This window comes from Suncus etruscus, chromosome 14, assembly GCF_024139225.1.
Source record: "Suncus etruscus isolate mSunEtr1 chromosome 14, mSunEtr1.pri.cur, whole genome shotgun sequence".
Classification (NCBI taxonomy): domain Eukaryota; kingdom Metazoa; phylum Chordata; class Mammalia; order Eulipotyphla; family Soricidae; genus Suncus; species Suncus etruscus.
In genome coordinates, this window is record NC_064861.1 from 3,933,607 (window position 1) to 3,949,952 (window position 16,346).

Consider the following 16,346-nt stretch of genomic DNA (forward strand, 5'->3'; position numbering starts at 1 on the left):
TGCTCCAGGGTAGGTTCATATGACACCCTGATGACTTAGAACAGAAACAACTTGCTTTCAGGGCAGGTTTCCCTGCAATAGCCACCTAACAGTGAGATGAAGCCAGAAGACGCTCCATAACACCCTGACTTTGACATAGGATCTGTGCAAAAACCAAGATCTCTAATTACTGAAACCTGACTGCAGCAACTGAAATTGAGAAGAACTTTGACTGGAACCTTTAAGAAAGACTTCTGCATTAGACAACTTAGTAGGCCCAGAGCCTGTAGTTGTTTTTATGGCAAGATACATCATGGGTAGGGTCTTCCTCTTTTTAGGCCAAAGAGTTTTCATTTCTATTTTTCCCCAACTTTTGCTGCAACTATGCAAAAAAACAAAAAAAACTGCCACACATATCCCTTTGTTTTTTCTTTTTATCTTATCTTTTAAATAAATATCTCTTTAGAGAAAATTGGGGCACAGATTACTTTGTTTTACCTCATATTTCTGCTTTTTTTTCCTATAAAATTAAGTAATGAAAAAAAAAGGATGGGGGCCAGTTGCTAAGTGGTCTCAGGTGCATTGGTGGAGATAAACAAGACAGAACTAAATATCCAAGCCAAAGTCAACAACAATAGAATCAAGAGACTAAACTTCAACAATCTAAACTTAAATGGGCCTGTTATACAGGCAAGCCAGGGGTCAAAGAGTGATGATATAGGATGCACTCTGGGTCCATTTGGCGGAGGGAGGTTGACATTGGTGGTAGAAATGGCCCTGATTCACTGTATATCAGAAATTCAACTATGAAGGACTTTGTAGATCACAATGGTTTCAATAAAATAAAAATTTAAAGATAGAAACTGATTATCCTCCAGATGGATGGGGAAGAAAAGGCAAAGCTCAAGAGTCCTAAGTGAAATATGGACCAATAAGAGTTTTAACCATAAGCCTTGCTTGGAACTATGTCTAGGGTAGTCTCTATGTGAGAGCAGAGGGGTAGGGAAGGAGGAGAGTGTTTCTACCGAGTTTATTTTTAGACTCAAGTCTAAAGAGTAGCTGGCTCATCAGATACATCTTCCTCATGTGATGTACTGGAGGGTAAGTTATACTTGTTAAGGGAGGTCTCTCTGGTTTTATGCTAGTAGTGAAAAATAAATTATTGGCCCTGAGAAGGCCTTTAGATTGAGAACATGTCACTACTAGGAAGGTATGCCCTCCCTCTTGGTGTATGTGTGTGTTAAAATTTCTAGAGGGCATGGCACATAGTCTGGAGCAAAAAAAAAAAAAAACGCAGATAAATGCACCAGAGCAATGTGAAGCAGCTTAAAGGGGGGCCATGTACACATCTGCTCTGGTAAACGCGCAGCATGTTCAATCTAGAGTGAGGAGGCCATCATAGTGATGTTCCACCAGGGGACCATGTCAGACCCCACTCAACCATTTTTGTCCCTCTGTCGAGGGCTCAGTTCTCAGGTCTCTGTTCAGGCTTCAGGTATAAGGCTACACATATTGTAATCCAACCCCAGAAGAAAGGATCTGACACAGGGTTGCTGTGAGAATTAATAAGCCAATATAGCCATATTAGAAAGACATTGAGATCAGGTAACTTCCAGTCTCATGGTCTGAGAACCAGCCAAACCAACCTCTCCTGCAATCTTTATTGATCAGCTCATTCCACAACCAGGAGGGAAGGGTTGTATGACAGACAAAAGTACCTGTCTCAAGCTAATTAAGTCTAGGTAGGCCTGTTACATGTCAAAAGGATAGAGTGTAAGGAAGGAGGAAGCTGGGGAGTCTTTGTTTTGGATAAAGCAGAGTGTGATCTCTGAATTATAATTCAACAATGCTTGGACACTTCAAACAATCCAGCCTCATTTGGACCATGGGCAGCTCTCCCCAGGGCCCTTGGTCCCTCTTATGTAGGTTTGTATAGAAGAGTACTGCAAGTTTGCTTCCGTGATGGTGCTGTTTGCTGTAGCACTTGATTAAGTTCATTAGAACAATGTGGGTCTTTTCTTTCCTGTGGTACTGAGGCTGACTGCTCTGCTTTTCTCTCAGGAACACGTGATGATTCTCTTTTTTTCTCAGGAACACATGATTCTGTGCAGATTTGCAGACCAGACTGCACTGCAGCTCCCAGCCCCACGCAGGCTCATTGGTAAGTGTGGCCCAGCCACCAGAAGGGACCGGTCACCTTGCACAGAAGCTCATGTTTCCCCCAGAACTCAGTCTGTATTGCAAAAGGTTGAGAAGCTAATACAACATTTTGTTCTTTTATTAATGCTTCTAAACACATATCTAGTTTTTATACATTGAATAAACTAATGGGCTATTAAGCCACACACACAAGGAATAAGATGGGAAAAATCAAGAAATCAAGTATGTATAAAATTGTATAAATAGAATAATAATGTTTTCTTTTGGGAAAAAAGTATACTTGCAAAAAAAAATTTTTTTTTTTTAATTTTTGGGTCTGGGTCACACCTGGCAGTCACCAGGGGTTACTCCTGGCTCTACGCTCAGAAATCGTTCCTGGCAGGCTCGGGGGACCATATGGGATGCCGGGATTCGAACCACTGTCCATGCTATCTCTCTGGCCTGAAAATTATTAATCATTAATCATTGACCCAATTGATTGGACACTTGTAATATTAAACAGTAACAGAATTTTATTAAATTAAAAATAGAGAAAGGAATCACACTTAGCAGGACAATGGCAGCTAATAGTTGTTAGATATCTAAGCACAGAGCTAAATGCCTTCTACCTCGGTAATCTGGACACAAATCCTTTTGGAGTTAATGCTGGAGGTATAGTACAGGGTGTTAGTCTTGCAGATGATTGACCCAGGTTCCATGCCCAGTATCCCATATAGTCCAGGTGTGATCACCTCCAGGAGTGATTCCTGAGTGTTTGGCCAGGAATAACCCCTGAGCAATGCCAGATATGGCCCAAAACCAAAACCAAAACAATCTTATTGGAGCATATACTGTTATTCCACTTGCAGGTAAGGAAACTGGCTCAGAAGCTTGCCCAGTGCCCTTTCGAATCACGCTGTGGCCCAGTTTATCTGTTTCCAAACACAAAACACTCAGTCTATTTTTCAGTCCCTCCAGCAGCCAAATCAGAGATTTAGGTTCTGAAACTGGGGTGTTGGGAGGTTGAGAGGCATCAACAAAGATTGTCGAGGAAAGTCCCAAATGACAGGCCATGGTTTCATACCAGTTGCTGCACCTTTGGTTGAGTGAGTACCAGACAAGCCATGGCTGGTGAGAAATAGCAGGTTTCTGGAGTGGTGCTGGAATGGGCTACATACAGAGCTGCCTAGGATTGCACCCAGGATTTTGCACCTGTGAGGTGTGTGTTCGCTTTCTGCTTTGAGATCTATAGTTCCCTTTCTTAGGTCAGCGGCAGCTTAACAAGATGCTAGAGAGGGATTTGTGACTGAGGCAAGTGCTCCTCTTCCTTACTCTGGGGCAACATCTTGAGAAGATGCCTCTCTCCCACAGCCATCCCCTCTTGCTAGCACCCATCTTTTCCTTCTCCGACACTTGGGTTTGGTAGAAGGAAACTTAAGACAGCATCTCCAGCAAGTTTCATTCACCGGTCATGCTCTGGGACTCACTGTAATGAGGCTGGGGGAGCTCAGAGAGAGGCCTGAGGGAGCAGCTTGAAGGGCTGTTGGCATTTGGGAGGAGGGACATTTACCCAAACATGGTGTGAAACCTGAGAGGCACAAGGTCAGGCCCCAGCAGATGGCTGTACCTTGGTTCTGCAAAGCCACTCTTGGATTCTCTGAGCATTTTAGGAAGCTCCCCAAGCCTACAGAGGGAGATTACCAGCCAGATCTCACCGGAAGAGGTACTTGTACAACATGGGAAAACTGAGACTCTTCTGGTGAAGGAAAGGGGGAAGTTAGCTGGTCTGGACTGCTTGCCAGGGTTAAGTGTGCTGCAGGGTGGAGGCTGTGGAATGCAGAGCATTCATTGACAGACACAGGGGAGGGGACAGGGGATTAGGGGGGAACCAGGGAAGCAGGGCGGGGATGGGTACAGGGTGGACGGCTTGGAGAGGCAGCTTGCCAGTGTGTATCTGCTGGGGAGGGTGGTGCCCCACCTGGAATTTCAGACATCTCTCTCCCTATCACTGCTAATGCCCACCACCCTTTGGGCATGGTCCTCTGAAATCAAAAGTGCAAAACGAACATTTCAAAGCTGTGTCTGCTCCCACCAGCTCTTGCTGACTGATTTCTCCTCCCATGGCTTCATTTCTGACACTGTTGATGCAGAGCAGTTTCAGGGAACCTTGTAACAGGGATGTTTCAGTATTATTCAAAACACTGAGGAAGATGGATATAATCCTGTCTTCTTAGGAACCTCTTTCCAAGATGAGGAGTTCATTAGTTGCATTGAAAGAGATTGAAATGATAGGAGATGAAGCAATGACAGAGCAGGGAGGGCATTTGCTTTGAACACAGCCAATCATGAGTTTGATCCCCGTAATCTCATATGGTCCCCTGAGCCTGCCAGGAGTAACGTCTGAGCACGGAACTCAGCAGTAAAGCCTCAGTGCTGCCAGGCGTGGCTCAGAAACCAAGGAAAGAAAAAGAGATTGAAAGTACACAAGTAAATTCTAGCTTTGAATATCAATCAACCCCAAATCATCTTTTTTTTGGCACTGTGTGTGGGTGTGGGTATGGGTGTTTGGGGTAGGGAGTCTTTCTGGGAATTGAACCCAAGACCTCACATGTGCAGAGCAAGCATTCTGCCCCGGTCCCCATGCCTCAGATTCTTGGCCATCCAGGCTGGCATTTTCATTCAAGGATGTGGGACATGGTGTTGCTCAGGCCTCAGTGATAGGGAACACCCACTGCCCACCTTAGCAATGTCACACCTCACGAGGTGTTTGGAGGAGCCCATATTGTGCCGGAGGATCAAGATGGGGTCTAAGTAAGTTAGGCTAGTCCATTCGTACCTTAGCCCCTTGAAACAACTTTTGAAATAGAAATTTGTGTCTCACTATATTGCTTGATAGCTTTCCTCTTTGATCTTCCAAAGATTAAAGAAAATGAAGTACCAGTAGTTCGTAGGACACAGCAACTCTGAAAATTAAGATTGTATTAGTCTCAGCATTACACCATCACCCAAAATCAGCACTTAGGTGAGAATTTTTCTGAGTAGTTTCCACTTCTCTTTTCTTCACTGTTCTAAGAACTCCAGCGGGAAAGCATGGCATCTTTCAGATATCCCTGTATTTGCTATTATTCTTGTTTGTTTTGGAGTCACACCCAGCAGCACTCAGGGATTCCTCCTGGCTCTATGCTCAGAAATCTCTTCTGGCAGGCTCGGGGAGGCCATATGAGATGCTGGGATTCAAACCACTATTCTTACAGATTCGCGCGCGCGCGCGCGCGCACACACACACACACACACAGTATTTTTGTAGGCATGCAGAGGAAAAGGCTTTTATAACTAGATTTTTACTGAAGTGGGGGATAAACACACACATACACACAGTATTTTTGTAGGCATGCAGAGGAAAAGGCTTTAATAACTAGACTTTTGCCGAAGTGGGGGATAAAAGCCCTAAAATCATTTGGAATTTTTTTTTATTGTTATTAGAGAAAAACAACCGAGACTGTCACATACTTAAAATTGCCTTCCCTCTGTGCCGACCAAGAGTTAAATGGAAAGAAACTGGAGCTGGAAACCAGGCTAATTCCATGTTAGATGGAGGAACTGGGACATGGATGAGGCTGATTTCCTATGAGCTGGAAAGGATCTGCTGGGATGGGACCAGCAAGCATTTGCCCCTGGTGCTGCGGGACCAACTTAGACCAACCAACTGTGTTGTGTTGCCTTTCAGGGAAGCAGTGCATGTGCCTGGTGGATCTGGACCGAGCCCGGGCGGCAGAAGAGCGGGGCTACAGCGTTCAAGTCATTTCCATGGAACCAGAGAGCTGCTCTCCCAAGAACAACATGATCGTGGGGGTCCCCATGTAGGATGGGGCACGCCTGCATCCCCATACTGCCTACTGCCTGTGTCTTCTTGATGAGAGACCCTCACCTCACAGCAGTGCTTGGTAGGACTTGAGAGCAGCACCCACTGTCCTGAGCCCACTGTGCTGGGCTAACAAAGTGCCAGGAACACCTGGAGGAGAGCCAGCCCTGGGAGCAACAGGTGTCTTCAGATGGGGGATTCCTCGGAGCCCCACATGCAGGTGCAACCACTGGAGTAGTCCAGTCCCACCTGCCCCTTAACTCAGCCTTGGTAGCAGCCCTGCTTGGAGATCAAAGCCAGGCAGGGAGATGACCTGATCTTATACTTGGGGTTATTATACTTTTTCTCTGTTATTTTTAAGAAAAGAATCAAAGTCGGCTAAATAGTCTGCTTGAACTTTTAATTTTCAGATTTGTAGATCATTTCCTATCCTGGTGTAATAGCCTCTTCTGAGGATATAGTGAATTGTAAGAGATTTCTGCTTTACCTCTGGAGCTAAATCATGTAGGAAAAAGGGAATTAACTAAACTCTTTCTCCCATAAAATGATATCAGAGGGTTTTTTTGCAGGTATCAGTCATTTTTAATTTATAATTATTTTTATCAATGTATTTCTATAAATTGAATCTAGAAAGGGTACAGAGTATGAAGGTTATAAACATTAGTTCTCTCTGCCCAAATTCTCCCCATTTACCAGCCAAAAATTTTTACAAGCTTTCTCATACATTGCTAACTTTCGCATGTTCTCTGGACACTTAAAAATTTAATTTTGGGGCCCGGAGAGATAGCACAGCAGCGTTTGCCTTGCAAACAGCCAATCCAGGACCAAAGGTGGTTGGTTTGAATCCTGGTGTTCCATAGGATCCCCCGTGCCTGCCAGGAGCTATTTCTGAGCAGACAGCCAGGAGTAACCCCTGAGCATCACCGGGTGTGCCCCCCCAAAAAAAATTTTTTTTTAATTTTGATAACTACATGCATCCAGGCAACCATTGCAAGAAATGAGGTGCAGAATATTTCAATCAAACCAGAGAGTTTTGTTCCATGCCTGTCCCATACCCCAAAGGCAGTCACTCCCCAATTCCTTTCACTACCTGTTTGTTTTTGCCTGTTTTGGTTTTTGTTTTAGGTGCCAGAGGACCTAAGGCCTCACATGTGCAGAGCATGCCCTCAGCTACTGGGCACCACCCTGCCTCGCCCATTTCATTCTTCCTAAAGTATGTGTGATGTGCAGGCTTTTATCTGGTTTCTTGTATTCAACATAGCATTTTTTTGAGAAGTGATAATGTTCTTTGTCTCACTCACTCTTTCCTCAGATGACTTTTTACACACACACACACACACACACACACACAGCATTATTGCATTATTTATCTCTTCTCCTTTGGGTATTTATTGGATTGTTGTCACTTTGGGGATATTGTGAATGGGACCTTAACCATTTCAGAAATCTTTGTAAGGAGGCGGAGAGATAGCATGGAGGTAAGGCATTTGTCTCTCATGCAGAAGGAGAGTGGATCGAATCCCAGCATCCTATATAGTAGCCCTGTGCCTGCCAGGGGCGATTTCTGAGCATAGAGCCAGGAGTAATCCCTGAGCGCTGCTGGGTGTGAGCCAAAAACCAAAAGAAAAAAGAAAGAAATCTTTGTGGACATTGGTTTTCATCTCTCGTGGATATGATTCCCTCAGCCTAGAATTGCTGAGTCATCTATAGACTCAATGATTTTCTGGTCCCAGTCTGCCAGAGTGGCTGTGCATTTTCCAGCCCTACTGGCAGTGAATGTTTTGATTCTTACCTTTAGTGTTTGGTAATTATTCGACATAAACTTTAGCAATTCTGGTGAAGGTGAGACAGTATCCATTAGTTTTCATTTCTTTAAGGACTGCCTAGTCATGTAATTATCAATTATAAGGTGTTGGTCATTTAAAAAATCAGGATATTTGGGGGGTTTTTATTATTGACTCAGAGAATTCTTACATATTCTGGGCATGCATCCTTTAGATGCAAATAGTCTTCACCATACAAAGGTTCACTCAGGTGTTTTGAGTTTCAGTGAGCACAGAGACAGTACCCATGTGGTAGAACCCATGAGAGAATTTTGCATTTCATTCTTTTCCCTGGCCAGCTGTGTACAACTTGCAGCGGGTTATCCATCGAACATCAAGAATCATTTTACTGAGTGTCTTTCTCCTGTCTTCTTATTTACGGTGAATGTTTTCATTTGCATGAAGCCTTTTATTCCCTTCCCCTTGCCCAACTTCCTCCCTTCTTTGGTTAGAATCCAAGGATTTATTTTGGTTGGGTTTTGTCTGTTCACTTGATTTTATTTTTTTTATATTTTACATGAACGAGACCACCCCATGTTTGTCTTTCTCTTGCTGACTCATTGTGCTCATCTTAATCCCTTCAGGTTTCACCCACATTACAGCAAAAGGCAAGATTCCATCTTCACTTGGAACTGGGTAGTATCTTTTGAGCATATACACATTTTCTTTTCTCAAGTATTGGGCATGGATAGTTTCCAAACCTTTGCTATTATGTATTATGTAGAGAGCTGCAGTTAAATTGATGTAAGTGAATCATTTTCAGATTAGCATTTTTGTGATCTTCAGATAGAAACCTAGGACTCAAAAGAAAATAGTTGCTAAATCACAGACTTCTATTTTTAATATTTTAGTCATCTCTCTGCCAAGTTCTTCTCCCACCAACTGTGCCTGAGGTACATTTCCACCACTTTCCTGTCTGACCTTCTGGATTTAGGACATTCTCAGCAATGGGAAGCACCTCTTCATCGTTTGGATTTCTATTTCCTGATGATGGGCACCTTTTCACGTGCCTCTGAAAAGGCACGTTCTGTGTCATTTTTGAGGAAATGCATTTAGCTTGTCTGCCTATTTATCATGGGCTATTTGGTGGTATTGTTGATATTTATGTTTCTGAATGGTCTCTGTGTTTGTTTCCAAATGAGGTACTTTATCCGCCTGTTTTATTTCACTGTTCATTTTCCAGATGGTATTATTAGCTAGGTCAGTTGTTTTGCATATAATTTCAGGTGGAGGAGACCGCTGTATAATTCTAAATTTCACTTATTTGGGGTTTTTTCCCCTCCTTTCCTACCGCCAGAATACACACTTCCTACTGTGGTCCTCACACAGTATTTGGTTCAGTAGGAGTTGTACCCCTTTAGCTGTGGTGCACACCCACACACATGGTTGCAGTATGCCTGGAAATTCCTTGTAGCGCTGTGGGTCATCAAGAGTTGCCAGGGTCTCCTTGACTGTGGTGGCTCTGGAGAATGAACACTTGACCTTATGTTGCAGGACAGGCATCTGTTCTACTGAGCTGGTCCCCGGCAACACCCACCAATATCTTCATTGAAATGAAAGGCAAAGAAAAGAAAAGGAAAAGAAACTACAGCTAACATTTCTACTATCTTTAAGTCTGTTGGGGGAAAATGAACACATTAACAATATTGATGGACAGCGAGGAGGTTTTTTGCCTTGCACGGGCTGATCCACCTTTGATCCCCTGCATCTCCTGATGTCCCCTGAGCACCACCAGGAGTAATACCTGAGGCCGAGCCAGGAATGACTCCTGAGCATTGCTGAGTGTATCCCCAAAATGCAAGCAAATGAAAAAACAATATTGAATCTAAGGATCTAAGAATCTAGCACCTTCCTATACATTCTGGTCTTTGATTCTCAACGAATGATTCTCAGCAGATTGTCATTGTCTGTCACAATTTAATAGTGTTGGGGCTGTTACCTTGAGCTTCTCACAGGCTGTGCCCAATCCCTGGAGTGGACTCTTCCTCCCTTCAGCCTGTCCTGTCTGACTTCATGGGAGTGAGGCCTCTGGATCAGGGCTCCCCATTCAGGTGACTCACAGAATACCTGTGTGCTGAGGAGAATGAAGCAGCCAGGGACACTATCAGAAGTGATTTTTCTGTGTAATTCCTTGCTAAGACTCCTCAGCCAAGACAAGTAAAAAGGAGCTGGATGCTGGGCCAGGAGAGCTGAGCAGTGACAACAATCCCTGCTGGTGACCTGGTCTCACCTCCTCCCAGGTCTGTTAAGCAAAGCCACTCCTGAGAGATTGTGTCCCCAAGGCTGTAATATTAGAAGGCCATACCTTTTCATTGACACTACACCCTGGCTCTAGGCAGGGATAGAATTACTTACAGAGACCACAGCAGCGTCTTCAGAAGGCAAACCAGTCTGCAGGTCCAGAAAAATCCCTGTCAGAGGATTTCCATATGCCGATCCTTGTGTTTCTGTTAACATCCATAATGAAATTGGAAGTCTGTTCTGTAATGACATTTTAAAGCATTGGGGTGAGGGGGGTGTACTAGGGATGGAACTGGGACTTATAAGGCACGGTCGGTTCTTACATGTTACAACCACAGCCCCAGCTTCTTCAATATCAGAATCATAAAATTATGAACAGATTTTTTTTAATGTTAGTTAAAGAAAAAATAGAAGGGGGCCTGAGTGATGGTGCAATTGTTAAGGCATTTGCCTTGCACATGCTAAGCTAGGATGGACCACAGTTCATTCCCCCATCCATATGGTCCCCCAAGCTAGGAGCGATTTCTGAGCACATAGCCAGTAGCAACCCCTGAGCATCACTGGGTATGGCCCAAAAATTAAAAAAAAAAAAAAGAAAAAAAAAAAGAAAAGGGCCCGGAAAGATAGCACAGCGGCGTTTGCCTTGCAAGCAGCCGATCCAGGACCAAAGGTGGTTGGTTCGAATCCCGGTGTCCCATATGGTCCCCTGTGCCTGCCAGGAGCTATTTCTGAGCAGACAGCCAGGAGTAACCCCTGAGCACCGCTGGGTGTGACCCAAAAACCAAAAACCAAAAAAAAAAAAAAAAAAGTAAATAAATTACTTTGGCCCGAGTGGTGGCGCAAGCAGTAGGGTGTTTGCCTTGCATGCACTAACTTAAGACTGACCATGGTTCGATGCCCCGGAGTCCCATATGATCCCCCAAGCCAGGAGCGATTTCTGAGCATGTAGCTAGGAGTAGCCCTTGAGCATCACCAGGTGTGCCCCAAAAGAAAAATAGAGAAGATGTGACCAAATGAAAAAAACACATAAATTACTGTGAAATCCTTTGTTGTTTAGACGTTTTTGGACACACAGATTTATTTAACAAATGCTAATACTGTCTGTATTTGTAGAGACTTGTAAGCCCTTTATGAATAATAACTCATAATCTTTTTTTTGGGGGGGACCACACCCGGTGGTGCTCAGGGGTTACTCCTGGCTGTCTGCTCAGAAATAGCTCCTGGCAGGCACGGGGGACCCTATGGGACACCGGGATTCGAACCAACCACCTTAGGTCCTGGATCGGCTGCTTGCAAGGCAAACGCCGCTGTGCTATCTCTCCGGGCCCATAACTCATAGTCTTTTTGAGACCTCATAATGACCTGAGCACGGGTGCACAGTCATGACAACAAAGAAGACCCACATTTCCCTCCAAGAGTGAATCCAGCTCGTAAGTGGCAGAGTTAATGTCCACACTTGCCAAGCCTGTGAGGTGGCTATGACTTGCCAGGAAACATGGTGCCTTTTGACCTCGCACATGAGGAAAGCATGCTCTCTTGTACTCTGACATCCACAGTAGCTCTGATGCTGCTGCAGATCTTCCTCATGCTGAACCTAGCAGCTGCTGCTGGGAACAGGACACAGGAAGATGGGCCTGGCTGCCTGCTGGGGAGCAAGAGGAAACAAGGGAGAAGGACCAGGCACCACCACCAGGGCTCCATTGTCCTCTGAGGACTCTTCACACTTAACTTCAGGAAGAAACTTTCTCAAGTATATGCAAATGGGGAGGGGGCTCTGAGTGATAGCACATCAGGGAGGTTTTCCCTTTTGCACCACTGGGTGTGCCCCCCCCCCCAAGAAAAAAGTGTATGCAAAGGGTTTCTTACGTTGTAATTATAGAGATTATAGAAAAATTGCCAGATGAGGTCTCAGATTTGGGAGTGCAGCCTCCAGGATTCCAGCTTGATGCATGAAGCCAAGTGCTGCCGCAGGAGCCACTGATGGGCTCCTGTCCCTGAGCCAACACTAGCAAGGCAGCTGCTTTGCTTTAGACTCAGGCAGGTGGATGGGCAGAAAGAAAAAAAGCTCTTGTTTTGAGTTTCACTCTTGAAATGATTCATATCATTGCTAAGTTTTAAAATCTAATTGTCATTTCTATTCCATGAATTGTCTGTTTACTAATGTATTCATTGAACAAACAATTCTTATTGAGTCCTTGCTTGGAAGCCCACTGGTTATTTGTCTGTGTTAATAATTTTTCATCTGGTATTTTAATATGTAATTAATAAGGACTATTCCCAAATATCCATAATTATTGTACTTTTTTTTTTTTTTGGGCCACACCCGGTGACGCTCAGGGGTTACTCCTGGCTATGCGCTCAGAAGTCGCTCCTGGCTTGGGGGACCATATGGGACGCCGGGGGATCGAACCGCGGTCCGTCTCCTAGGCTAGCGCAGGTAAGGCAGGCACCTTACCTCGAGCGCCACCGCCCGGCCCCAAATATCCATAATTATTGTGATGGATTTTTAGTTCTTTTTTATTTTAGTGAAGTTTTTTTTTCTGGGGGGGGGGGGTCCACACCCAGCAGTGCTCAAAGATTACTCCTGGCTCTAGGCTCAGAAATTGCCCCTGGGGGCTGGAGAGATAGCATGGAGGTAAGGCGTTTGCCTTTCATGCAGAAGGTCATCAGTTCGAATCCCTTTCGAATCTCAGCGTCCCATATGGTCCCCCGTGCCTGCCTGGAGCAATTTCTGAGCATGGAGCCAGGAGTAACCCCTGAGCACTGCCGGGTGTGACCCAAAAACCACAAAAAAAAAAAAAAAAAGAAAAAGAAAAAAAAAAGAAATTGCCCCTGGCAGGCACAGGGGACCATATGGGATGCCGGGATTTGTTTGTTTTTGGGCCACACCAGGCGGTGCTCAGGGGTTACTCCTGGCTGTCTGCTCAGAAATAGCTCCTGGCAGGCACGGGGGACCATATGGGACACCAGGATTCGAACCAACCACCTTTAGTCCTGGATCGCTGCTTGCAAGGCAAACGCCGCTGTGCTATATCTCTGGGCCCAAGGGATGCCGGGATTTGAACCACTGTCCTTCTGCATGCCTTACCTCTATGCTATCTCTCCGGCCCCATGAAGTTTATTTTTAATTAATAATTTTTATCTTGACCAAAGTGTATTACAAATCATTCACAGTAGTATTTCAGGTACATAGTGACATTGAATCAGGGGCATTCCCACCACCAATGTTGTCCTCTCCCCACCCCTGTTCCCAGCTTGCATCCCATATCGCTCCTCCTATGCCCCCCGGGCTGCTAGCATAAGTGGTCCCTTCTGTGTCTAGCTTATAGATTGGGTATCGATTCTGTTGTATTTGGCTTTGGATTTGGTGTTTAAGTCTGATCATTTTTATTTCTACTCAATGTTCATACTTTTTTATTGAAGAAAAATTGTTTTGAATTACAAAGTTTAAAAAAGATCTACTTGTCCATCTTTGCATTCTTTGTGGTTTTTGCCTCGGACGTTTTTTCCTGTTTACTGATTAAAAGGCTCACTTGTATATTAGGTACTATAACTTTTATAGTTTTCTTTTTACTCTGTGTGTGTGTGTGTGTGTGTGTGTTGCTTGAAATTGAACTCAGAATTTCACACAACTATATAGTCTTCAACCTATAAGCTACCTCCTCAGGTTTTTACTTTTCTTTTTTTAAAATTAGTTTATTTAACTAATTTATTTAAACATGGTTACCAGGTTCTTCATAATCAGATTTTTTTTTTGTTTTCTTCTGCTAGGTGGTTTGAGGCAGAAATCCAATATTCTACTGACCATATTAGTTTCTGATTATCACAGTACCATTAGAACGATCCACCTTTCCTCCTGTTGATTTGATTCCATGAACAGAATAGCTGTTTGGGACATTCTTCTCAGTCTATTGAATACATCTACCAGAATTGCACTTGCCAAGTGATTGCAGCTTTCTGATGTATTTTGACATCTAGCAGGGCAAGATTTTGTGCTTGATAGTCATTCTAGAGATCTGTGACCCTCATACTGAGAATGGGAATGTGGCCTCTGAACTGGACCCTGAGTTCAAATGGACATGTGTTTTTGTAGAGAGACCGAGACCTGGTTTTAATGAGATTCTCAAAAGGGTCTGTGACCTCAAATAGCATTATGTACCCTATTTAAGGGGAGCGTAAACCCTGACCTAGAATTCAATGGTCCGTGAAGGCAGCGAGTAAATATTTGCATCTGCAGACTCCTTTTTCACAGCTCTCTAAAAAGGCCAGGTTTCATTCAGCCCTATTTGGTTGTCTGTTGTCCTTAGACCTAGTTTATCTGCCTGCACAACTGCACATAAGCAAGAGAAGGAAACTTAGCAGCCTACAGCACATTTACCTTCGATCTGATGTGGAGAGCCCAGACTTTGCCAGAGTGCACCAGGTGCTATCTGAGTTCCTGTCACGAGTCAGAAGGTTTCTGTCTAAATTAGGAGATATGGACCTCTCAATGACTGACCCCACACTGAGTACTCCTAAGGGCTCTTGTCTGGAATTTAGGCACATGGAAGAACTCGGTAACTATTGGTTTTATACCTTCCTTGGATTGGGCAGAATGTCCAAGTTTTCCTTCTCTGGAGATACATAGACCCCCAGGAGACCAGACATGTGGAGGGTGGTTTTAGTTTCTGTTGCACTTTGTTAATGTCCAGATGAAGAAGACATGGCCAGTGTCATCTGGATAGCTTTTGTGAAGAAGATACTAGTCAATAATTTTTTTCTGTGGAGGAAAAGGTGAAGGAGTTTTGTGGTGTCATATAGAAGATGTTCAGAACAACAGCCTAGAGTACTCAGGTTAAGGCACTTATCTTGCATATAGCCAACCACCACACTTGTTTCGATCCCAGTACTGTATATGGCCCCTGAGCATTGTGGGTAGTGAGACCTGTGTACATGTAGATGTGACTCAAAGCTACAAAGAAAAGGGAAAAATCAATCGTCTGCCTTCAGATGTTCTTAGTACTACAGAAGAAAAGCTACAAGCACTTTCACAGGCAAGCATAGGGGCGAAGACTTAGCACAGTTAAAGTCATTCTCAACTGGAGACTATAGGGGATTCCAGAGGAGCCCATAGATGAAATCTTTTAATTTGGGGAGCAGTGCAAGAGTAGGAGGTCAATCATAAGAAGGAAGCAAGGTTGGAAGAGGGCCATGGGTGGAAAAGGTTCGTGTATAAACATGAGATTATACATTACCAACTGGGAGTTGTCCATTAGTGATTGTCAGAAAGATGAGTTTTACACAAAATCAAAATTGCTGCAATGATTAAGTGGCTTCAGATCTGATTTAAATTCACTATTCACATGAGATTCCTTCCTCTCACCTCCAGTTTTAACTTTGATTTACTGAGCCCAATGATACCACACGCACCTCTGGATGAATGGGATGAACCTCATTGTGCCAGGCGGATGATGAGACAGGATGCAGTGGACCATCAGCAGACTTGGGGGTGCCTGTTCCTCACTGGTTTAGGAGCATCTCTAAGTAGGGACAAGAGAGGAGGCAGAGGGAGAGGAAATTACACACTGAAAGAAATCATGGGTGAGGGAGCACCTTCATGTTATTCTAGAACTGCACTAGAAAGGAAACATTCCGGGCCCGGAGAGATAGCACAGCAGCGTTTGCCTTGCAAACAGCCGATCCAGGACCAAAGGTGGTTGGTTTGAATCCTGGTGTCCCATATGGTCCCCCGTGCCTGCCAGGAGCTATTTCTGAGCAGACAGCCAGGAGTAACCCCTGAGCACCGCCGGGTGTGGCCCAAAAACCAAAAAAAAAAAAAAAGAAGAAGAAGGAGGAGGAGGAGGAGGAGAAGAAGAAGAAGAGGAGGAGGAGGAAGAGGAGGAGAAGGAGGAGGAGGAGGAGAAGAAGAAGAAGAAGAAGAAGAAGAAGAAGAAGAAGAAGAAGAAGAAGAAGAAGACGAAGAAGAAGAAGAAGAAGAAGGAGAAGGAGAAGGAGAAGGAGAAGGAGAAGGAGAAGGAGAAGGAGAAGAAGAGGAGGAGGAGAAGAAAAGAAGAAGAAGAGGAGGGGGAGGAGGAGGGGGGAGGAGGGGAGGAGGAGGGGGGAGGAGGGGAGGAGGAGGAGGAGGAGGAGGAGGAGGAGGAGAAGAAGGAGAAGAAGAAGAAGAAGAAGAAGAAGAGGAGGAGGAGGAGGAGGAGGAGGAGGAGTAACATTTCAGCCCCCAGAGTAAATCAACGGACCTCCTAGCTCCTGTAGGCAGACAGGGGGACCCGGCATCCCATATGGTCCCCCCAAGCGATTTCGGA

General features: G+C 44.6%; 1 protein-coding gene across 1 annotated transcript in view; it reads left to right on the plus strand.

Moving 5' to 3' along the window:
* Positions 1-6,153, plus strand: part of GSTCD (glutathione S-transferase C-terminal domain containing) — a 75,401-nt gene extending 69,248 nt beyond the window's left edge. The window contains exons 10-11 of the mRNA XM_049786906.1: positions 2,071-2,140; positions 5,846-6,153. Coding sequence (XP_049642863.1) covers positions 2,071-2,140; positions 5,846-5,982 — 207 coding nt within the window. The 3' untranslated portion in view covers positions 5,983-6,153. The remainder of the gene's footprint in view (positions 1-2,070; positions 2,141-5,845) is intronic.
* The last annotated feature ends 10,193 nt before the right edge of the window (positions 6,154-16,346 follow it).